This window comes from Aphelocoma coerulescens, chromosome 4 (genome assembly GCF_041296385.1).
Source record: "Aphelocoma coerulescens isolate FSJ_1873_10779 chromosome 4, UR_Acoe_1.0, whole genome shotgun sequence".
In the NCBI taxonomy this organism is placed as follows: domain Eukaryota; kingdom Metazoa; phylum Chordata; class Aves; order Passeriformes; family Corvidae; genus Aphelocoma; species Aphelocoma coerulescens.
Window position 1 is genome coordinate 1036799 of NC_091017.1, and position 24679 is coordinate 1061477.

General features: G+C 46.0%; 1 protein-coding gene across 4 annotated transcripts; it reads left to right on the forward strand.

The window, feature by feature from the left end:
- Positions 1-57: 57 nt before the first annotated feature.
- EPGN (epithelial mitogen) lies at positions 58-24370 on the forward strand. Of its 4 annotated transcripts, none has more exons than XM_069012349.1 (5): positions 58-3437; positions 3926-4039; positions 9119-9239; positions 9942-10094; positions 10388-24370. In XM_069012349.1, exons 1-5 carry the CDS (start codon positions 3401-3403, stop codon positions 10440-10442), a joined length of 480 nt encoding a protein of 159 aa, XP_068868450.1. In that variant the 5' UTR covers positions 58-3400; the 3' UTR covers positions 10443-24370. The 4 variants fall into 4 exon arrangements, with proteins under 4 accessions (XP_068868450.1, XP_068868451.1, XP_068868452.1 ...); XM_069012350.1 differs by having other exon boundaries at positions 9122-9239; XM_069012351.1 differs by having other exon boundaries at positions 3950-4039.
- Positions 24371-24679: the final 309 nt, after the last annotated feature.

The following is a 24679-nucleotide window of genomic DNA, read 5'->3' on the forward strand; positions in this document are numbered from 1 at the left end:
GTAAACACTTGGGACCTGTTCAAGCAATATAAAAACTAAGACATGCTAGATATCTTTTAAATGCATGGTTTGGGTTCGGAGGTCACTAAGCACTCTGGATGTAGTTCAGAGTCCTTAAGTATTTTTTGGAACACTTAGAGCCAGCAGTGGCCAGGCAATAATGTTGGCATGAATGCAAATGTTCAGTAAATGTTTTAAAATAGTCAAATAAGCTTGAACACTGGTGAAATTCTGACCTTACACATCTGCAAGAGGTAAGCATGAATACATAGCTAGAATTGAGGCTGGGATTATTTTTTTTCCATGTCTGGACAAATTGTTTTGGTGCATAATACCCCCATCTTGCAAAAACTCCTCAAACCTGAGCAGTTCATCAGGCTGAATTTGACTTAAATTGAATGGAATGGAATTAAATTGAACGGAATTGAGTGGAAAGTAGTTAAAATTACTATGTACATACAATATGTATAGTGGGGCAGGAGGTGAAGAGCAAGAGAAAACAAAAACTTTATCCCTGATGAAATATTTGTGTTGGAACTTTAACCCATTTAATGATTCTCTTATTTTTTGAAATTGCATGAAGAAGGCTTTTTTTAGTTCATGTTGTAAGCCTTGGCTTCAATGGCCACTGTATTTTGCTGGTTAGAGAAGAGCATATAGGATAAGATCAGTATGTTTCTATTCCCAAAAGTCTAGTTCCTGGATGGATCTAGAACAATCCTATGCAATGTAGAAGTTGTAGTGGAGTTACTGCTGAGATGCCAGTTCAGCTGAGTGTGTGCAATGTTGATATTCCCACTAAAGGCAGCGCGAGACAGTTTGGACTTCTATCTTCATGTTTTTATCTCAGCTGGGATTACTGATTTATTTTCATCAGGAGCCTTAGGTGTTTGCTGGTGGGCTATAGATAACTTGAAAGGGGAAGGAAAAGGATTGTGGCTACGTTCTATTGCCTTTAAAGGGGAAAATGCACTTACTGTGATAAAGGAGTCAAGGCGGAGCATCATTTCTGTGCTGACTGTTCTTGTGATGGACTTTCTGAGAGTTTGCTTTAGCGCAGTGTTTGCAGAAGTTTGACAGGACTATTACTAAATATATAACACCAATGGTGCAGACACTTGCTTGTCTTTTTAAATGTAAGTGGTAATACAAATTTAAGTGGTAATATAAGTGGTAGGAGGATCGAGGCACCTATGGAGACTGTACTTGGACTGATCAACCCATGACTGAAAGATGGAATAAAACTTTTTCACTGTTACCTTGGTCTTTCTGGAGAGTGTTGCTGTGATTTGGGGGATGGCTGTGTTCTCCCTTAGTTTATTGTGTGTTCAGAGCGCAGTGAATGGGAGACCCTGCAGGTTCAGTCATTGCTGTGACCATCTGTTTGCATTGCTGTTTGTTTTCTTTGATTTAACTCTGATCATCTCTGTGTTTTTTGGCAGAATAACCATTCATGGCACTGTGCTTGTGTCCCTTGAGCGAGCCTACATGTGTCATGCCCTACAAACAGGTCATTGTGCATCGCAAGCCTTTTCCCTTTATCCTGTGGTAGCTGGGTTAGCATTACAGCACAGCCAGTGAGGCCTGGACTTGGCTCCACAGCATGCTGTCTGCAGAGCTACTACAGCCATCTGTGAGAGTGCTCTCTGCCAGAAGAACATCCAGAAGGAGCATCCAGAGGGAAGGGCCCATTAGCCAACCCAAAAAGCACGCCGGTGTGCCCGACCTGGTCAAGGTTTGTCCAAGGACAAATGCCCTGTGGCAGACAGAGCACAGCCTTGCCCACTGCAGCCTTGTCCCAGGCCTACCGCACCTACTGTGTTGCCTCATGCCAAAGCCTCTTCTCGGATTCAGGCCAGATTAAATTCTCATTGTGCAGCTGGGTGTTGAAAGCAAGGCTCGTGAACCTCATCCCTGCTTGGGACTGATAGCAGAGGTTATCCAGGTAGGCATAAACACTCCTGTCTGTCCGGGGAGTGTGCAAGCTGCACTCAATCAGTGTGCAGGCATGCAGTAATTCAGGATAGCAAAGGAAGGGAAAAGCCTCCTGGAATGCAGTCCATGAGCAGGAAAACGCATAATTAAAATAATGCATAACTAGCTTGTGTTTTTCCCTTAACATGTGAAGTGGTTAGGTGTAATCCAACAGATCATTGAGGAAAGCGCAGTGGAGAGGGAGAACTTGAGCCAACCAGAATTACTAGGGTATTTATTAGAAGACTTTTGGTTTTAAAATATAAAAATTGTGAAATGTTTTTGTTGCTTAGAGCTCACAGTTGAGGAAGTGAGAGTTGTTGCTGAGGTGAAGCGTGGAGCTCTCCTTTGGTCAGTCAGGTTGTTGCTGTCTTTGTGTGTTATTGAACCGGGCTTTTCCAATTACCTGCTCTAGTCTGGGCACATCAGTACCCTTCAGAGAGACCAGTCCTACTTGTTCCAAGCTGCGTGTGACCAAGGAAGCTGGACGGCAACTGAGGCTGTGGAGAGTGGTTTAGTAGAAGAACTGTGTTTGACAGGTCGGTTCTAGAGACCTGTAAACACTTGATGTAAAAAGTATGATTGTTCTCATTTTGCATAGTCACTTCTTGGAGAGGCAGAGATGGGCTTTTCTGGTAGAAATGAAGGGATCTACTGCTATCGGAGGCAACAGTTTACCTGCTCTTTCAGTCTGTGTTTCTTCAGTGCTTGTGCCTGGCCAGCTCTGGACTTGTGCCCCGCAGCTCCAGCCGGGAATCTCAGGCCTTAAGCAGGCAGGTGGGCTGACTTGCTTCCAGGGCTGTGCACAGCCAGGCTGAATGGAGAGTGATTAGCACAACCCTCAGGCTTGCAGGGCCTAGGATCAAAGGCCTCCCGCTGGGAGTCACTGATGGAGAACATCATCCAATATCTTTGTGTCTGATCGCTTCCTAATCTCAGCACTAGTTGTTCTCGAAGTTCCTCTTCTGGATAGCAGGGACTGAGGGACAAGGAGGACCAGGAGGAGGAGCATTAGCAGAGCAGGTCTCTGCTCTCTGAACTCGTAGCATCCTGAGGGTGAATTTCACACCATTTTTTGTTTTGCTCGCCTTTGTTTTGCTGGTTTTTTGTTCTTCTGCTCTGTCAGATTCCGGGTCTCGCTCTAAAACTGTACCTTTGCCTGCACTTTTATGCCCACAGGTAATAGGAAACCAGGGTTTCAAAAGAAAACCTGATGCCATTGCGAGATAATAGCAGTTTCCTAAATAAATGTGTGGTTGCCCCGGGGGTTAGGTTGTTACCAGATGTACCTTTTCTTGATTGGTGAGAACAGGAGATGACGCTTCCTGGCGTATAAGTGCAAGAGAAAACACAGGAGCACAGATAAGCAGAGCAAGCAAGCCACCTGGAAAGAAGACTGGAGAAGGTGTTAAGGCAGCTGCCTGCCATGGCATTTGGAATGCTAATCTATATTTTGCTGAAAGGTAGGTTTGGAAGAGGCTTTTCCATGTTGTGAGGTCCAAGGCTTTATTAAACAGTATTTTTCTCCTTCCAAAATAGGTGGTGGGGTGGGAAGCTTGCAGAGACATTGCGAAGCAGAACTACTTCAGCAGTTTGAAACCTGGATGAAATTTTAACTGATAGAGTATACTTTAGACTCTTTGAAAATAAGGTGCTTAAACTGGTAAATAGGTGTAAGGTTGTAGTATGTTACATGCATCTGTGTCATAAATTGTACAAGATAATAGAATAGAAAACAGGATGGATTTGTATTTTGGAAATTTGCAAGCCATTCTTTATGGTCCCACAATCATTATTATGCTGTGTCAAAAGGAAGTTGGAGGCAAGAGTGTTTTAAATGAATTGTTTTATATTGCTGCCTTCTCTGGGGGTTGTTTGAAGTGCATCTTGTATTAAGTGCTTTCTGGGTGAAATGAACCTTGAATAGATATACTGAGCTTTTCTGTTCCAGTAAGCATCTATTTGCATTACACAGCAATGGGGGCACTGAGTGAAGAGTCAGCTATTACTGCTTCATCCCTCAGCACTGACTTACGGAATAATTGGACAAAAAACAACGCTGAAGGTATTGCTTTTTTGTTCTGTTTGTCTTTGTTAATCTGTCAGTTAGGAAAAAAACCCAACCAACAAACCAAAAATTCCACCAAAATCTGTGATGTTACCTGTTGTGGTGCTCCATCCCTTGGACACTGTTGGATTTGTGAGCTTTATTTGTGAGATGAGCTGATTTCTTCATGGAGCCTCTGAGTAAGAGCTGCCACCCAGCTGGGGCAGGCTCAGCAATGACCAGCTGAAGGATCATTTAACCCAAGTTCGGTAATAGTTTGAAGAAGACATTTTAAGGCTGATGATCTGGGTTTCTGATGGCAATTTCTGTTGCTTTTATCTGGTGTTTGGTTTCTGTCTGTCCTCAGCGTGCACCTTAACGTGCAGAAGTGAGAATGAACAGGCACAGCTTTGAGCGATGCCTCTCGTGACTTGTTACTCAGTAGTTCTTTTCTTTGTTGCAGTTTTGCTTTTGGCTGTCTGGGCTTTCACAGCCCTCCTCAGGGTGCTGGCTCTCTCCCTTCTTCCTTTGTCTTTTCTGATTGAAATGTGAACTCAGGCTCTTTTACCTGCCAACATCTGAGAGCAGAGCTGTGTTTATCCTGCCAGCTGCGTTCTTGATGTTACTTGAGGTGCTGGTGATGTCATTGCTTTGGGAGAGCTGTTCGATCTGGGAATGAGGTTTTGGCAAGTCAGTAAAGGAGGAGAGGAATCTAACTGTGATACTTATTAATGTCTCTGTACTTTAAAAGGCATATAAACATGCATACAAATCATCTGTTAGTTCTAAGTCATCACAGGATGTCTTCCAAGCTTTTTTTAGTAGATCCATAAGCTTTTTATTTTTTTCTCACAACAAGTCCAGCTGTTTTATTTTCATTTCTGATCTCTGTCATAGTGGTACAGTGTTATATATGCATTCATCCATACACCTACTATATGTGTGGGTTCCATATATATACACATAAAATATGTATACACACTCGTATGCATGTGAAGTCAGTGAGGTGTTGATTTTTGACCGCAGTACTTTGGCTTATCAGTGCAGCACTGTGGTCTGGTTTACTCTGTCTGTGACACGATTCTTGCAGAGCTGCATACAGCAAACAGGAGGATAATGAAGTGGAAATATGTTGTGGCTCCTTAAGTGCCCTGTTTGTGTTGTTTCTAGAAAGCAGGAGCGATGGGTCATGTTTCAACAAAGAAGAGGGTTATTTACAGGGTCATAGCCGTGTCTACAGTAGTCTGTGAACCTTTATGGCAGCTGGAGCTGTGGTAGTCAACTGGACACCAGCCTTTTCCTTTGAGAGAATTCCACTCAAAGGTAGAATCAAATTCACAAACATTCAAGCACACATTTACACAGGGAGTTAAAAGTATATTTTGGTGGACCTCTTAAAAAGCCACTGAAACGTTAAAAAACAGCGTTTCCAGAGAGAAGATTGAAAAGAAAGGCTTAAAAAGACACCAGAGAAACTGACTAAATCTCTCCAGTTTCCTGGTAGCTCCTATTCCTGTGCACTGTAAGTTCATAGTAAGATTGTGTTACTGCCAGGGTTCAGTAATACTGGATTCTAAGAACGTGAATTCCTGGTTCAGTATTGCTGGAGGAACTGGCAGTTTCTTGTGGGATTCAAGTCCTTTGGGGACTGAGGTGCAGTTTGTGGAAAACCATTAATTTCTGCTCAGTCCCTTTGCCTGCTATTTACAAGATCTGGTCCTATTTCCTTCTGTTATGTCACATAGGCTTTACTTGTCACTGGTGCTGAGGCCAGGGAATTTTAGACTCAGTGATTAGCTGAGAGGAGGAAGGGTCATGGAGATGACCTGGGAGCTGGCATGGCATGGACAAATAACTTTTGGTGGTGTTTGGGCTGATGGAGAGCCTTGGTAGCAGAATGGGCAGCCAGGAGTAGGGAAGGTCTTGGTTGCACTGGGGAAAAAATGGGATCTCTTCATTGCCAGCAGATGGTTCTGTGCAGCCTGTAAAGGAGGCCCTGAACCTGGGACTGAGCCCTTCCCTGCCTCCTCTTTCCGACTGCCTTTCCTCTCTAACGCACCATACTTGAGGACTGAGCTGTCATGGTCTTACTGACTGACTCCTTTTGTTGCCAGTCTGTCAGTTTTGGCAAGCCCAGGCTTCCAAGTACCTGTACCCTCGATTTCATGTCAGATCTTGCCAGGTGTATCTGTTTGAATGACTCAGTTGCAGGCAGCTGTCAAGTGCTTACACGGCATGTTTCTCTCTCCTCATGTGACATGAAAGGGCACATGGACCTGTTTATTCAACAGCTTGTTTAGTATCTAGGCGGACAGTATGATAGGAATTAACATAATCCTCTAGGGCAGGCTAGGAAATCACCGTTTTTGTTTTCAAGACTCATTCTTTCAGGGATAATTTGTATTTTTGCAATGTCAAAATAATTAGCACATGGAATTTTTGTGTGTAGACTTAATATCTGATCTTACCCACAATGGACCAAGCTGTTCCTCCTGACAGCGACGAAGGAATGTGTTGGTTTGTCTCAAGTGCTTTCTAGGCAGGCTGCTGCTCCAGGCTGATCTGGGTTTCTAATGACAGCAGCACTCAGGGAAGAGGTTCCTGTACCTGCACAAAGCCAGGTTCCTGCAGATGTGGGTAGGTGGAAGTCTGCCACCTCTCGGCAGCGCTGGTGTGAGTGAGGAGAGATTTCGGGATGTAGAAATCCATCTGGTAGAAGTTGGGGTAGAGGTGGGATTTTGTGCCTCTTGGATGTGAATTTGTACCTTCCTCATGTTTATTTTCTTTATTCCCCCCGTGGAAGAGATGAAATGAAAAACTTAACCTGTGCTATAGACACCTTCTCAGGGCCTAGCAGAAGAGGGGTGCTCTAGGCAGTGGAAAATGCTGGCTAAAGGCTCCCATTGAAGGGTTACTTTTAGTGATTTTCTAGTGCACTTTGTGCTGAAATGGTGATTAAAAACAGTTGATGCCCAAGTGTTTGAGGAGAGTCCTGTGAAAAGTGTGGATGTGCCATTGTCTATTTTCTGAAACTCTTCTCTGCAGAGCTTAGGTAGCTGCAGGTACTTTAGACTCAACCAGAGTGGGCTTTTGCAGGTTCCCTGTATCCTGGATCTCCTTGGCACACTGAGCCCTGCAGCTACGCTGACCACATGCTTTTCTTCTTGCTTTCCTCATCAGAGAGAAGCGTACAGTGCTCCTTTGCAGACAGTAGGGTCATCCATTTCTTGTCCCAAAATGTGTCTTGTCTTCATGAAAACTGCCCTTTCTTAACTTCTTCCAGAAGTCTGTCCCTCTAAGGCCTGGTCCTTTGCTGGCTGTGCTCTTAGACAACAAGCCTGTCTCCAGAGGTTGTCAGCAGAATTCCCAGAGCCAGCCAGAAAAGAGCCAGAGCTGGATACTAGAGCTCGTGTTTAGCCAGCACCAACTTTCTCCTTTGCATTGTGTTTCTAGGCTCCACGGTGTGAAGAAAAACTTGTGGCAATTTTTTTTTCCTTGGAAGGGTGGATAAGGTGCCCTTTTCTCAGCCATTAGAAGTTCATTCTAAAGCAAGAAATGCTTCTCCCACCTCTGTAGCTTTTCCTGAGGAAGTGCAGTAAGCCAACATGTCATTTTTCAAGCAGACCTGAATTGTCACTTGTTCTCCCTAAGTCTCTTGTTAAGGTGGAAGTCTGTCAGGTTACAGATTACTCTGTCAGGTTTGAGAGGGTACTGTTCTCCAAGTAGTCATGCTTGATCTGAGTGTCAGTTATAGCATCGTGCCTTTTGGGTGTCCAAACCACATCATTCACAGCTGAAGTTGAGAGTTGCTCTAGCTGGAGCAGCTGTTTGCCATTGCTTGTCATCTCTGATAAACCTGCATAGAGGAGGAAGAAAAAATCCAAAAACAGTTAGAAGAGCACACAGAGGAGATTCCTGCCATTAAATGGCTCAGACTGGAATTTGATTGGGAATTTAGGGGGTTGGTGCTGTTACTCCTGAAAAGTGTGTGGTGGGATCAAGGGGCCTTGAGCCTTCTGTCCGTGACAATGGTTCCATCAGTCTGCTATCTCCAGACCTTGATTCAGCACTTAGTCAGAAAGGAAAGGTTCTGCTTGGTGTACCTTTGTTGAGTCACCTTTGCTGAGCAGACCTTGTCACCTTGCTGCAAGATGTTATTTTTCTCGTGGTCATAACTGAAAGCTGATGTTGACATGCACTCGATTAGGAAATCACCTTCAGCTGTCACTGAGGTAGTCCCCTGAAATAGTAAGTCATTGCTTGGACACCCCACCCCACCAGTGATTCCTGTAACTGGGTAGAGAGACCAGTTGGAACAGATGTTTGCAGTGATGGTAAAGCTTTGGAGCTTTCTCTTCACCTGCTGCACCCCTGTTCCCATAACTTCTTTATTCCCATTTGAGCCACCATGGCTAGGAATAAGGTAGCATTTTCTGCACAAGAGGTGTGCTTGCTGACCCAGATGCATAGAATTTTGCACAAGTTCAGAAGCTTGGTAGCCATGGACCGTTGCTTTTACACAGCAAGATCATCCAGGAAGTCTCGGCAGCTTACAACTGTCATGGGACACTCAGCTAACATTAAACTGTGGAAAAGGGAGGGGAGGGAGCAGTCCCATCATTCATCCTCAGTCATGGCTGCAGAGCTGGCAGGCAGGAGCACTAGAAATGCAATAGTTTGTCTTGGGATCAGGAAAATAAAACAATAATTAATGATTAAATTGAATTCCAACTGGGAAGGATACTGAGAATAATGCAGTGCTCTCCTTGGGCCCTAAACCCCTGCTGTTCCTGGGACAGTTTTTCTGATTGGATTGCAGGTTAGATAGTGCTGATGTTACCCTGTGTGAATCTCCCATAGTCATTTTTGTACACATTCCTCAAGAGCAAGTGATTTATTTATAGTTTGTGCTTCCTCAGAGCTGTGCTGGACTGTGTCAGAAGCTTGCTCTGTTTAGCGCTGACTGAATCAGTTCACAAGACACTGCACAGTAAATCCACAGAGTGCTGCACACAGTGTCTGTTCTGCTCCAGGTGTGAAAATATGTTCAAACAATGTTTTGTCCTAAGCATAACATGACTTTATTCTGTTTCACAGTAGACTACACAGAGCAGCCAAAGCTCTTGAAGCTGATGCAGAGCTGCCTTGAGGAACACCACAGCTATTGTATCAACGGGCTCTGCGCCTTCCACAGTGAACTGAGGAAGCCCATATGCAAGTAAGGAATTCTTCGAAAATAATACTGGCATTGATTCTTTATGTGCTGCTTGTGCAGCTTCACAGTGCCAGTCAGGTATTTGCAGGGTTAAAGTTTGGCACAGACCTTAGTGCTGTGGTGCCTCTGGACTGCTAACAAGGCTGTAGTACTGTGCTAGCATAAAACCAAGGAAGGGAGAGGGGAAATTAACAGCTTTGCAGGTCACTGTCATGGTGCCATCTCAAATCACAGCTGGTGCTGGAGTAAGTAGTAGAGGAATCAATAGATGTTCACAGTGGGTACTAAGAAGGAGACAGGATCTTCCAACATATTGCTACAATTCCACAGCTACACACCAGTCAGGACCATGGTGTCCTTACAATTCTCTAGGATGCATACTGGGCAGCCTTGGCCTTTGGAGACATGACAGCAGCTAAAGATCAGCAGAGCACAGTGCTCTGGGTCCACACCCTGTACGATGAGGGGATGTTTAGACTGCGTTGCTGCTGTGACTGCAGTACTCGAGCTAGCTTTAAACTAGATAAACTGGGGCAACTGGTAGTCTTGGTGGAGGGAAGAGGTTCTGAGTGAGCACCAGGATTAGCCCCTCCTTCTTTAGACTTCTTGTGTTTTGTTTAAAACCGATGAAAACTAACGCGTGTTTGAAATAGAAAGCAAAACAAGCTCTGAATAATTTTTGCATGATGTGTGTTTATTTTGTAGGTGCCTTGCAGGTTATAATGGAGAGAGGTGTGAACATTTAACACTAAATTCATATGCCCATAATTCTTATGAGCGCTACATTGCTGTGGGAATTGGTGTAGGAATACTGACCAGTGGAATACTTGCCATCATCTACTGCTATGTAAGAAAGAGGTACGGGAAATCTGGAACCTTCTGATTACATTGGTCTGAATTTCAGTGGGCAGAGTTTTGAGGGCACTGGGATTGTGTTTTTGCCTGCTACTCATCTGTGGTGTGATCTTAAAGGAACTAACACTCTATACCTGTGATTTCTGATCTACCAGTGGGGCCAGTGGTGCAACCGTCTGAAGCATGGGGTTCCTTTGGGCTGCCTAAGTGAGTTAGGGGATTCAGTTTTGGTTCTGTGCAGGCTGCTGTGCTTTCAGATTTGGCTGATAACAATCACGTGATGGTGTCCATTTTAGATGCAGGAAACTGAAATCACCCTACAAAGTGTGCATGGGCGAGACAGCGTTGTGAAGCCCTGGCGCTGGGACACTCACCAGTTTGCCTGCAAAGGAGGGGAGGTTCTGCTGGGAAGGCCCCCTGCACCATCGGACAGGTACCCCGGCCTCGCTGAGGAGACGAACTCGAGGGAACAGCAAAGGAGTGCTCAAAGGGAACTCCTGCAGGACTGACGGGCTCTGTGTGTTGTTGAAGAAAGACTTCCTCTCTTGGGTGAGGGTGGCTCATGCTCAGGTCCAAGCAGCTGAGGCCACTGGCAGGCCTCTCGGCGCTCTCTTGTGCCCGGTGTTTGCCGTGGGGAGGACTGGTTGGTTTTAGCTGTTTTCAGTCATTTCAAGCACTCGTACAGTGTTCTGCTTTGGTCTTTTGTGTGTTTTGTTTGGTTTTGTTTTCTTCTTTTTTCTCCTCTGGAGGAAAAGCACCACCTCCCTCACAGTGGAGCTGCATTCTGGACATCACGCACTGCCCAGAAACCATTCGGGTTCTGATTTTGGTGTCTGCTGGCTCTGTGTGTGTGGATAAACAGCCCTCTCCCAACCCAGCAGTTACCTTCAGTGTTCTGGGCCAAGTACGGGCTTCTGGTGCCATAAAGGACAAAAATATGCTTTGGACTGAGGAAATGGCTGGTTCTCAAAACTTTCCTTAAACTTAGGAATATAGAGAGTAGGCAATTCCTGGAAAATTAGACCATGACACCTCTGGGCATGGTATGTTCTTATTGTTTTCATGAGCAAAGCAACCAGATGCCTGTCTCAAAATGGATTACAGAGTGTGCTCATGACAAAGAACTCTCCTCTTCCCAAACATCCTACAGCAGCTCCTCAGTTCCATGGAATTCCAGGCAGAGTATTGCCTTGCTGCACTCTGATGTCTGCACAAGACTTGAATTGCTAGAGAAGTTGGAATTTTGTTATGAAACTTCATTACAGCTTTTCTTAGGAAACAGACTTCCTCTGTTCCATTGTCGCATTATGGGCACAATGTGACCACTCAAATAAGAAAGAAATTATCTTAGGGATTCAGTTCCACCCTGGACTAACAGATTCCATATCGGATGCTCGGTTCTCTTCATCTTATCTACAAAGAATTGGGAAGGTACAAAGATTTGATTCAAGGAAAAAGGAAGAAAATTGGTTCTGAAGATGGTGGCACTAACTGGGACTTCTCACTGACAGCTGGAGTGTTCTCCAGTGCTGATGTGATTGGAGATGGCTCTCAGAGATTTTCATTTCAGCTGTTGCACATTGTAGACTCATCTGCTGTGCTCAGCCACCTACCAGAGAAAGGCAGTTGGTACTTTGAGATCTTGTGGGGTAATATTGGCTCCTAAATTCAGGTGCCCTGCTGAAAGCTCAGTTTCTTTGTTGTGAGTTGATTTTCACAACAAGGATGCATGTTGTTTGTTGAAAAAACTGTGTATTTGTGAGACTACAGTGACAATGCTGAAATGTGGATGAAAGGTGGGGTTTGAAAGGGTAAAGGTGCATGTGGCACTTGAATGGTCTGAAGTTCAGGGGGCTTCTCATGTTGGGGTCCTGGTCAGTAGCTGAGCCATCTTGGCTCTGTGATACCAATAAATAAAACAGCACATCACACACTGCTTGGAATCCCATGTAACAGGGGGAGCAAGCAGCATGTGCATACACAAAAAGGATTGCTGGTGAGGAGCTGGATGGACACCAGTCCTCTCCTCTGCACACTGACACCAGCATTTTCCATCTCTCAGCCTTTTTGTCTTCTTCGTCTCCAGTCAAATCTTCAAATCTTTGCACTGTTTTCTCCTTTCCATTCTTCTGACCTTTTCTTAGGTGCCACAGATAACTTGTGCTCTTCACAGTCTTCAGGTCAGCTTTCAGTAGTGGCCCTAACATCTTCTGTGTCACACGTATGTGGTGAGAAGGCAATTAGATGTGAATTACAGTCTGCACATCCTCGCAAACAAAAAACACCGTTCACCCCTCTCACATGGAAATTGAAAACGTGCATGTTATCAGGAAAACAAGGTGAGAGATCTTTCTCATTGGTCTCAGAGAAAATTTTAGAGCTGAATATCCAAAGGATGAAAAGCCTTAGAGTTTTTTCACATGAGTGAATCTCCCTCTCGCCAGTGAGTTGTCTCTCCCTGCATGCACACTGCCAGTGTTGGGTTCACTTCCCAAGGACCAGCCCTTCTCCATTGCAGAGGCTGTGTCTTGGAGCAGGCACACACCCTGCACAACTGGCCCAGGGGGTACGTGCACTTGTCAGAGAAGTTCTGAGGGCAGGAGTTAGAACAACTGGACTTCACCCTGCCCAAAGAAAACTGTTGGAGAGAGATGCATTTGTACTGATGTTTGTTATACTCTTGGTGTACCAGTGGCCAAGCAGGTGCCCTGCAGGATATGCAAGTGCCTCTTCAGGGGTGTTTACTCATTGCAGTGAGCCATTTTGTACCTACAGCAACATACACTGACTTCATTTTTTCAATGTTTGGTTAAACAGAAGTGAAAAGGAAGATTTACTTATGGGCCACAATTTAGCAGGAGACTACATAGGGAAATATGTTTTTCTAGTTGGCTTTCTGGCCCAAGGTGGCTTTGGAAGTGAGAGTTTGCTAATATTTTTCTGCCAGTAGAAGAAAAGCTGGAGAGTGAAACACCAGATGAGCCTGTGCCATGCAAAATGAGACTGTGTGTCAGGGCAGAATGAGAATAAAATGGAAAGATGAAGACGGGAAGGAAGGCAGGAAGGAAGGAAGGAAAAGAAGATGTTTGCTTTATTGTAGTTTTCATTTTCCAAGTGCTGTCAAGGCTTCCAGCATTGGTTCCTCGCCACCTGGGTGCTGTGTGCCCGTTCTGCAGAAGCACAGCCTCAGAGGCGGCCCCAGCTGTGTGCGAGGCATCGCTGCATGACTGACTCACGGTGCAGTTTGGCTGAGGGAGTCTGCATGGCCTCCGATCGCTTCGTGGAGTCAGCCCTGCTGAGCCCTGCCTTGATAAGTGACAGATGCTGCCAGCCTGGAATGGTGTGTTGCTGCTTACAGTGCTGAATTTCCTGCAGAACTGGCCTGTCAGAGGATCAGGATCATCTTTCCTGGCTCATTTATCAGGCTCAGACTCTTTCTGTAGTGGCATAATTAAGCTTCTCCTTCCCATTTCAGCTGCACGTGCCAAAACCTGTCATTTCAAGAGGAGCCCCTGTGTTTGTGTGACTTCTAGGCAGGCCTGCCTCAACTGTGAGTGGCAGCAGCTCAGCAGGGCCAAGGCAGAGACATCAAAGACCAGGATCTGCCTTTCTGAAGGACAGAGCACTTGCCCTGTGCGTGATCCTGGCTGGTGGAACCACACTGGCTTTTCCTGCCAGCACATCTCTCAAACTGAGTTGCCCTTAAAACACCCAGCCCTGAACCTGCTTCACTGGCATCTGCAGCAGGTGTGCTGGGCTGCCACTGGAACACCTTCCCTGAATTCAACTCCCGTTTTCTGCTCAGGTGTGTGGGTGGCCTGCAGTTTCCCTGATCCCAGCAAGGTCTGTTTCAAACAGTGAGATGCAAGCCTGGGAAAAAGATGGCTTTAAAGACACTGCCTTTAGTTTGGAAGGGAAGCGTAAAGAGCTGGATTGATGCTCCAAGTGCGCAGTGTCCCTGTCCTGCCTGCCTGCCCAGGCACACTGGTGGCTGGCAGGCAGGTAGGAGACAGTTTTTCCTTGGAGATTTTCTCTTATGCCTAGTAACCCAGAGTATATTTGGATAATGACACATCAGGGTTTCTTCTCCATCCCACTTACAGTAAAAGTACAAATCTGATTCGTGCTGCTGCAGCCAGCACATGGCTACCTAAGTACAGCCTTGTGTACTAAGAACTAGCTGTGAAACTGGTTACTTTGCTAGTGACTCTCAACTTCATGCAAAAAAAAACCAAAACCCCCCAAAAAACCCACCACAACCCCTGCCCCAAAAAAAACCAAAGCGAAAAATCAAACCCAAAAAATCATATTCCTCTCGGCAAAATTTTATAGGTTTGTAATTCTTTACAACCTTGCTATGTTTTGTTTCATTTCTGGTCTATGAAATACACTGCAGGTGGCAAAGCATCCCACAAGTAAAAGGCTAATTTGGCAAAATAATTGATTTAATAATTAAGTTCAGAATATCTCCTGTCACCTCTGAAACTCACAGTTCTTAATGGATTGCCTTTAGACCATCGCTAGGAAACAAGGCTTTGAGAATAATGTGCTGTGGAGAACTGAAACAAGGAAGGATTAAAGTCACATGAAGGACAGGCATCAAACTTCAAATCTTTTTAAAAAGTAGATCATTCTTCTGTGAGTTCTTTTAAGACATGGTGCTTGAGTAGATCAATAGCACAATAAGTGCTGAGAGAGGGAAAAGACAGATCAGACTTTTAAAAATGCAAGTTTGATGACAAACAGCAAGTTTCTTTTTGAATATTCATTTCAGTTCTCCCGTGTGATGTAAGCGCAGATTTTCTGTTTGTGTTTTAACTTTTAGAGCTATTCAGAAAAGTATCATGTCAAAGTGTCAGTGTTTGAAACCAGGCAATTTGCACGATGCAGATAAATAATCTGAAGGCTGGATTCAGTCAGCTCTGGCCTTGTCGTAGGCAGGGTCTTCATAGCCCTGCTCACTTCAGTGAATGCTGGCACAGAACCCAGCGCTGGCTGCTCTGCAGTCTGTGTATCACAGAGCTCCAGCGTTGCTACTCTTACCTGTCCTGAGCCTTGCTCAGAACAGGGAAACGCCTGTAGAGGTCCCTATTGTACTGCAAATCCAGGAAACCACTTGGGGCTCCTCCTTTACGACCCAGTTAACAAACAAACAAACAAAAAGTGCAGGTACTCATTAAAAGCTCAGTGTAAGTAGTCATTAATTATCATGACAGCAATAAAATCTTGTACTATGACTAGACTTGGGGCTGCTCCTACTCTCGCTGAGCTGAGTGGGAGCGAGAGCAGGTTCTGTGAGCAGCAGATCTTGGTGAGCTGAAGGAGGTGTGCACGAGAGGGAACTGTTCACTGGGCTGGTTTGGAAGCACTGGTACTCCAGGCCCTTTTGGCTCTTGGCTGCACTGGTGGGAAGAGCTCACTCTGTGTGGCTGCTGGGGTTGGGAGCTGGGGCACAGGCTGGTTTTGGTTCAGAGCAAGGTTTGACTTGGTATGAAGCCCATGGCCTATGGGCAAGCAAATCTCTAAATGAGAGATTGCTCGAGTCAAATTAAAATTCTAATTTCATTTTTCATAAGTATAAACGTAAAAATAGTCTCTGAGACACAGTTTCACAGACAAATTAGGGTTAAAACTGCTGCAAACGCTTATTCTCTGGAGCAGTTTGGGATGAGCTGAACTTGGTAGTTGAGGCATGTCCTGCATAGCCATTCTGGGGGAATTTCCATTTGATGGTTTGGGGGTTTTGCCCTGTTGTGGAATTGGGGCCGCCTGTGAATGGTCACCTGCCTTATCTCTGGGCTCAGTTTTTTAATTCATAAAAAGGTCAGAGGTATCCAAAGGTGAGGTTTCGATTCCATGTCTGAGTCACTTAAATGCTAATTTTTAATCAAAACTTTGTGTTGAATTTATCTGGTGAATATTGGCAAGGAAGTTTCCTAGTATAGATTCTCTAGTGGCATTTCTTTTTAACGGGATTTTGTCCTTTAATAAGCAAAAATACAGTTTGCTGCATTTTGAATACCTGATACTCAAATGACAGATATGTTTCCTGGCCAGGACTGACCAAAACGCAGCATGACAGCATTGTCCTTGCCTGATGGGAGCCAGGCTGATGGAGAACCAGCCTGAGGTGAGGCAGCTTCCTAGGTAGGGCATGTCTGTGAGCCCAGAGCTGAGTGTCCACATCTGCTGCCTCAGGCCTGAATTGCTCTTGGAAGCCCAGTTTTTGAAACACTATTGCTGTGTGCCAGTTCATCTGCTATCACCTTCAGCTTCCCAGGCCAAGGGGAACATTACAATCCAGTTACAGGAGTGTGAGAGCTTGGGCCCCTTCACTCCAAATCTGCTATGCTCTTTGCCTTTTTTTTTTTTGTTGTTGTTGTTCAGGTTTGTTTTGTTTTTTTTTTTGTTTGGGGGGCACAGGGAATGCAAGAACCCTTCCTTTCTCCTCCTTGTTCGAGGCTGTTGTGCAGAGAGGCCTCTCCATAGCTCCCTCTGGCAAGTAGCACAGCTAGGCTTGAGACAGGGGAGGATAGGGCCCAGCTTTGCAAGAACGTCTGAGTAACTCGGGCAAAGCTAATTTGTTTGACATCATTTCTGTACGTAAGGCTAAGTCTGTTTGTGTCCCATTGTTCTGGCAAATCCCACGATGAACGGCATTTTATTGACTTCTGCCGGCCATTCAACAGAGCGCAGCAGCGGATTTGGCCATGAGCGCTGTTCCAGGAAGCTGCTTTAATAGATGCCAACGCCGAAGTCAAAGGCTGTGGGGCAACAGCTGGGCCTCGCAGGGAACTGTGGCAGCTTCACCACGGGGAGGACCCGAGTGCTTCCCTCGAGCGCATCCCTGATCTGCCAGCCGGGCAGCCCAGCAGCCACCTCTGGGCGGGGGAAGCAGGGCAAGATGAGTCAGTGACATGGAGTGGGAGAGGGACCTTGAGTTACAGGCCGTGCCAGAACATGCAAGATTTGTCTGAGAGTTTTGTGCTTTTCCCCTTTTCAAAGCTATGGCATTGCATGTTCATGGGCGTTTCTTGGAGGGATGCTCTTCAGGAAGGGAAACTCAAGGAGGGCCCCCAAGTGGCCTTGTCTGTGTTTGGGATTTTTGGAAACTCAGCATCTCAGGTGCTGAGTTTTTGGGTGCAAGTCTTTGTAGTTCTGACATGGTACTTCGGTAGCTTAATCTGCCTTGTGTCTCAGGATGGATGAGTCCTGCAGTGCCTGCTACTGCTGTCGAAGCAGTGCCCTTTCAGGCCATCCAGGTTTGCTGGAGCGAACCGATGCACTGAAACATAGGCAGGACTCCCAAGGAGCTGAAAGAGAGGAAATTCTCTTGCCCTTTCCCCTTGCCTTGTTAATGCTTCTCTTGACTTCTTTGGTGGCATGTTCACGATGTCTCTTGTGCAAATAGATATGGAAGTTCTCCCTCAGGCATTTCTCAGCCATCTCCTGAATTCCTTTCTCCATCACTAACGACGTTTTCCATCAAGATTACAGCAGGAAAAAAATGTTCTCTATGGGCTAGGTGCTCCCCTGTGCGTGAAAAGTGTGTTCAGGAGCCAAGAAACACTAGGAGTTTCTTCCTGATTGTTCCCAAGAAGAATGGGGAGTGACGCAGGCAAAGGGCATGGCCTTACACCACCACACACACTCCAAGGCCTGCACATAAAAGTCCGTGACCTCAGCATGACAATGAGGGATTTGGGGGTGGTCTGGCCCAGTTGGGTGTCCCCTCACATTCCTCCCTGACCTTTTCCTTCTGGCCCAGAGGGGTTCCTTTCAGCCTCATCCTTCCTGGCCTACCCAAAACAGCTGTCTCCCCTTCCCACCAGGAGCAGGTGCCCACGTGTAATTTGGGTGCCACATTCAAACTGCAGCCTGAAAGGACTTTAAAGAGGTGTTTAAGATGATGCCAAGTAAGGGTTAGTTTGATTGCTTTTTAAACCATTAAGGATTTGTGAAATGTACTGGTGGAATGACTCCACTAAAGGCTTTTCAAGACAATTAATCATAAAGTAGAGCTCTGATTTTCCCAACCAGCTCTGGCCTAACTCCAAGCCCTGCTGCAGGCTGCAGTAAAACATTTGTTGTCTTCAGTGGATACAGACTCAGGCTACTTGCACTGCCTTCAGTCCATGGATATATAGGCATTTATGACTTTTGAGTGCAGTGGGATTCTTAAAAATTCCTATTTTTTTGTGGTGGTTTCTTGAATGAGAAGTACCATGATACATAAGAAGAGCAAGGTGAGAGATACAAGCCAACATGTCACTCTATAACAGCAACTCAGAGATTTAAGTGTGCTTTGAATGCTACTTGAAGGTTAAAAACCCTGAGTGGAGGAGGAAACTCAGGGGCACTTAGCCCAGTGTGTGTGTGTGTGTGGGCACAATTTGGGTAAATGTTGAAATCCTGGGCTGCCACAGGGTTCCTGGGGACTGTGCATTGTCCATAATTTCAGTGAATTGAAGTGACACTGCTTCTCTCCCTCAATACAAATAGGTCTGTGTATGTGCATTGAAAGAAAACATGGCACAGATGGGAGACAAATTCCCTTTGTCTTTCAAACATTGGAATACATTTAAGACTGTGCATTGCTTCATTATTTGCACATCCTTCCTTCAGCACTTAAGCTGTGTGCTAAATTCCTATTATGCCAAATGATATTTTCTGTGATCAGTGTCCAGGTGACATGGAAAAACATAGTCAAATATTGACAGAGGTGCCCTGTATGTGTCTGATAGAAAATCTCTGACTTTAATGTGCATACCATACCTTGTGCTGATGAGGAGCCAAGACCCTGCCCTAGATATCAGGTGGTTTGGTAATGTTGAACAGCAAGTTTGTCTTTATTTCTCATAAAAATAATCTTTGTTGACTGAGAGCTTGGGTTCACGCAGATCAGTACATGTGCAGAAAGCCCTGCAGAAAACATTCCATTATTCTTTGCAGAATTCGGGGAAGCCCAAACCCCAGCAATGTGGGGAGAGTTGGACCCCCTGTGCCCCCCACTGTGTCTCTCCTGAGGCCCATGCAGGGTTTGGAGTGGGGGGCTATGCCCTGGCATAGGGGCAGGTCTGTATGCGAAAGGTGCAGATCAGGCCCTGCACAATCTTCTTATTCTGCACCAGAGCTTTAGTACAGTCCTTTCCACAAGCAAATTACCCCAGGGTCTATGGTCTTGTGCAGAATGCAAAAATGATAATTGATAGTAATTACAATTAATATAAATTAGACAAAATTACAGTTCCATATGATTTAATGCAAGTCACTGCCAGAGAAGTCAAAGTAAAAGGTTTCCACATATCACGTGGAGTGAGATGGTACAAAAGCAGCTTGATCTGCTTCAGGTGGCCTGTTAGTTCAGAGGCTTGAGCTTGAACATGGTTCCTGTCTCTTTGTAAAGCAACAAGCTACCTGGGTGCCAGGCAGGAGCTAAAAGTTTATTTAGCCTGTGCTAAGGGTGAGCAAGCAGCAGAGGGAAATAGCACGGATTGTTGGGCTGAGACCACCATGCACAGGGTCTGACATGTCCCAAGGGAACCAGGCCCAAGGGACAGAGTGGTCATGGCATGGGAATGTAATGACCTGATGGTTTTCCACTCTTAAATCTCTCTCCATGGTCACCTTTAAATTTCCCTTCTCCCGGAGTATGGATCAGGGCTGTAGCATCAGGAGGCAGCAGTGCTTCTCTGGCTCAGCATCCACAGAGGAAGTGATCCATGAGAAGGACAGGAGTGGAGCACAGGGACAAAGGTATGAGTCCCTGCCTCTGCACACATTTGGTAAGTTGCAGACCCTGTGCTTGCCTCCCTGCTGCCATCAGACAAATATCCAAATAGCTACAAGGGTGCCACAGGGATGAAAGTGTTACAGACTTTGAAGGTAGTTCAGAGATGGTGGGGTATGGTAAACCAATGCCTAGTCCCTAAGTAACAGTTTGTAGCATAAGTAGCATCTGTAGATAGAAAACCAGTCTTGCTCCCAGCATGAACTCTGGGGAAAGCAGGCAATGTTTCAGCAGCCAGCTGAAATTATCCGGAGATTCCCCTGGCCTGTCGTGCTGCTGAGAAAGTGGAGCCTTCTCTGCCTCTGCTTTTGCTTTTGCTCCTTGCCTCCTTCAGCCCTGCCATCCATAAACAACTGGGGGGAGTTTCGGGTGTTACTAATTTTAATAAAGTGGTTTTAAGAATGTTTTGCCTCTCACAGAGCTTTCATAACATATAGTAATAGAGGCTTTTGGCAGGAGCAGTAAAGCAAATTGCTCCCACCCTCCCTTAGCATGCGGTAAGCTGTGTGTTCCCCAGCAGCCACGTGACTGAAAGTCTGAACACAGCACAGCACCTGGGAAGCTGGGAATGCCCGTGTGAAACACGCAGTCTCCGTGTCCAGCACAGAAACACCAGCCTCTGCTCTCCCACACTCACTGGGCCCATGATCTCTGCCAACTCGTGGAGTTCTCTGAAGCTGCTTATTTTGGAGATGATGAGGAATGTTCTGTCACTGGGGATGCACATCCTTGCACCATGGTTTACTCTAAGCCTTAATTTTCTTTGCTTTTGAGGGCTTGCATCAGATTTTTAGGCACTATTGAACAGAGACATTTGTGTTTATCTGCTTACCTGGTAAGGGAAAGGTAAGCAATTTTTATGCTTCAAATGCCTCTCATATCTCCCCAAGGGCATTTAGTTATCTCATTCCTTGGCTGTGGGTACAGTTGTAATGGGTGTAAGTTACAGCTTCCTCCTACTCTATCTGCAAAGCAATCTGGAGCCCAGCTGAGTTCATAGCGCAGTATGCAGTGATCTACCTTAGAACAAGTAGGGTCGGGATTTCACACTGATGCCTTTTTCCCCTTGTTTTAAATTCAACAAGTTCCTGATGATTTCCTTTACAGCGAACACCTATTTCAGGTGCGGCTGACGCTGTTCGGGTGGTGCTAATGATGGGTTAGAGGGCTGTAACACAGGCCTGACATTTCCTAGGAATGACACCAGAGCAGTCTGTGCCCCTCACAGGAACAGAGGAGCATAAAATGGTGTCCTGTCTCGGAAGGTTTTGGGAACACCACTGAGGTTATGCTGGGAATCAGACTGAAATGACACTTGTTCTAGTTTTTTCTTGCCTGTGACATAGCATATGAGTCTTGTCCTTTTAACCAAAGTCTGGCGGAAGTAGCTGAACGCTTTGCTGGCATCTGACCTGATGCTACCATGATTGTAGCCTGGTGTTACAGTTCTTCAAGGCACTTGTGTTTGGAGCTAGGGATGTCCTGTCAGACTACCTGGCATCAGCACGCTCTCAGTGTGGGTTATTCACATGTGAATGAGCAGTGACGCAACTCGGTGCTTCTACTTCTACATCAAGAGTTCTTAGTGTTGCTCTTCTGCTTGCTTCCAAGCTGGAGCTTCCCTCTGCACGAAGGCAACTCCTCCATCCCCCAGAGCTGGCTACCCAGTTAGTCAAATACAAGCCAACCAGGATAGGTGTGCCTTGCTTTTAATACAGTTTTTAGCTGAGAGGGAACTTTGAGCTTCTCTCTAGCTCTGCTGGGAGGTTTTGTCCTGAGATGCACTGCCAAAACATAAGAGCTTGGCTTTATGACTTCTTTTTGAAAGCTGTCTTTAGATTTACCGTGGAAGACTTGCGGATTATGGACAGGTATCTAATTATTGACCATCAAAGCGCCCTGCTTTGCAACACTGAAGAAACTCACAAGAAAATTTAGATTTTTCTCTGTGTGTCACTGTCTTCATTCAGCTGGAATGGATCGTTTATATGAAAGAGAAAAAAGACCCTGCCTCTCAGTAAGATGTAGCAACAAGCATTCATATCAGTGTAAATCCCTTACCTTCTCTACCTGAGTGAGAACTACACAGCATAAGCCTCTGGGAAATAATGCCAACAATAATGTATCATTCCTTTCATTTATAGTTCCCTGGCAAATGCTCTCCAAATGCGCCAACTCTACAAACAATTTGTACAAGCCATGAAGTAGAAGTCTTGGTATGTACCATGAGAGGCAGTGCATGGTCAGTACGGGTTGTGCAACATTACCAGGGAAGTAGGAGAGAGAGCCAGACTTGCTGCAGATGGGCATGTATCAAACTGGTGAAGTGCAGCTGAGGGGCTTCTGACAGGATATTTACAATTTGCTGATATCCTGTTTATGGGAACCATGTAAACAATCGAAGGCCATTGCCCAAAGGCTCCAGTGTTACTCAGATCTGCGTAAAAGACAGTTCCGACACGTGCAGTGCAGTCGGCAGCTCTGATGGTGTGACATGGCAATCAAAGCTGCTCCGCTGTACTTAAACGCGCGCAGTGATGCACAGCGCATTGCATAAGGTGCGTGAGACGCTGGGAAAACGCTTGCAGAGAGACCTCTGGTTTAGTTTAGTTAACCTGTGTGCCCTTTAAAGTGGCTGGTTTGGAAAGATGGGTAATTAGCTTTGTATACTGTAGCTCTTCCTGGAAATCTCTGTCCTGGTTCTCAAAGGGGAATGTTACTGGAACAAACCAGGGGGAAGGGTTGAGGAGGCAGGATGGAGACAGAAGAGCAGAGCTGTGTTCTGCACAGGCTCTCAGGTCTGGCATGTTTCACTTGAGACAGGCCGTCTCCTGTGCTGGCTTAATGGGCTTCTGGCTGATGTCAGGCTGCTTGTGTGCTGGGTTTGGGCAGGGTAGCTTAATCTGGGTGTGGAGCTGGAACGTGAGTGTGTGATGCTTGAGGGGGTGACCTCGGCTGTAGGCACGCTGCAAGTCAAGGGCCAAAAGTGTCTCATCCTGAGCATCTGATGTGCAGCTTCACAAAAAAGGAGTTCTCAAGGATATCTGTTGAAAATCCTATAGAGGAACTGTTGTTGTTCAGAAGTTTAGCGAGGTTCAGAGACCGAACTTGTGTTTGGCAGCCTTGGCTAATTCATCCTTGTTCCCTAGCCCTTAATTTCCTGTATGAAGGACAGAGACCCTGGCTGCAGGAGGATCGATCAAGAACTGCCAGCCATAGCTTAGTGCTGTTGTTAATTTAATAGCATCGCTGATCTAATTGAACCCAGCCCTGGCCTTTGTCCTGTCCCACTTGATTTACACGCATGCGTTCCCAGTGTCATAAAGGAAATCTCCTGCCTCTCTTAAATAACACTAAGCTGCAGGAACGAGGACGAGAGGGTGGATATGTAGATACCACACAGAGGAGTTTTCCGTGGAAGTGTCACAGTCAGCCGACTGGCTGCTGCCACCTCCCCTCCAGGACAGCCAGTTGCAGATTCCTGTCCTGTCCCATCTCCTATTTGCACCTCAAACGAACCAGCACGGTGGTACCCACGGATGGAGAGACGGGACAAGTTCCCTGAGGCCTGGGCCTTCGCCTCCCCTTGGCCCTTGGGCGTACCCATGGCTCCTTACCGAGAGAGCAGAGAAATATGCAGACACTGAACACCTTTTATTTTGCTTTTTAGTGTGGGAGGAATCCAGGCTGCACTCTTGAGATGGGTTGGGTACAGCCAGCTCTGACCAGAGAACTGGGGTCTGTCTCCTTTCCTGGTAGCTGACAGCAGCCTGACCTGCATAAATGGGAGGAAAAATCAGCATTGCAGGCAGGCGGTTTCCACCCTTGCAGGAGCTCTCCCTGCCCTTCTCAGCCCCACAGAGGCCTACAGTCCCTCTCTGTGGCTTCCAGTCAGTACCCAGTCTGTGGCTTAGTTTGCTAATCCATTTCTTCCATGTGTGACCTGGGAACGGTGTCCAGGGAGACTTGGATACCTGAGGTGATATTCAGACCACTGGTGGGAGGAGAAGGTGACTAGAAGATGATTTCACATAGTCTTGGTCATTCCCAAACCAAACCCCAGAGGTTTCCACATACCATGTGACTCATGGGCTCTCAAGAGTTGGTGGTACTGAATTCACTGGAGATCAAAGAATATGGAGTTTTATAGCAGGCTGGGCCCAGTCAGGGAAAACACCGAATGGAAATGTGTTGTTGGGTGTTGCAACCCCAAAATATTCCTGACCAGCTTCTTTCCCTTCTACCTGTAGACAGAGAGCATGATATCCAGCCTGGCTCCCAGCTGATGTGAGCTGGAGGGAGTGCCATGGATTATTTTTGCTGGAGTTGTAGGAGAGCTTCATTGGGGACCACAGTGTCCTAGTTTGAAATAAGACTGCAGCGAAGAATTGGGCACCTGTGTTTATAGGCTCCCTAGGGCAGCCTGTCTCATCACCTCTGCATGACAACAGCCAGCACAATAAAGGCCTGATCCTCGCAGCCTTTTTTTTTTTTTGGTCACTTCAGTAATAGTAATGATTAACAGTAATTATCAGAACAGTAGTGGGAGTGTCCCATAATGCTAGTGGATGGGGGAATTCCACTAAGCACATCTGCTCCAATGCTTAGCGCTGGTTACCAGGCCAAACAAATATACTGGGGACCCGTGGCTCTTTCCTAGATTTGGTTTCTGGAACATGTGCTGGCTAAGCTGGTTTCAGGTGAATTGCTGTTTACTCCATCATCCCTAATGACACATTCCTCCTGCCCAGGGTGCCCCAGCTCCCCGTGTGCATGGCTGGCGAGCAGATGACAGTCA

Excerpts from the sequence above, each read along its gene's own strand:
- EPGN (XM_069012349.1), top strand. The coding sequence starts at position 3,401 with ATGGCATTTGGAATGCTAATCTATATTTTGCTGAAAG. Across the intron at positions 4,040-9,118 it reads GACAAAAAACAACGCTGAAG|TAGACTACACAGAGCAGCCA; the intron begins GTATTGCTTTTT and ends TCTGTTTCACAG. Across the intron at positions 9,240-9,941 it reads CTGAGGAAGCCCATATGCAA|GTGCCTTGCAGGTTATAATG; the intron begins GTAAGGAATTCT and ends TTTATTTTGTAG.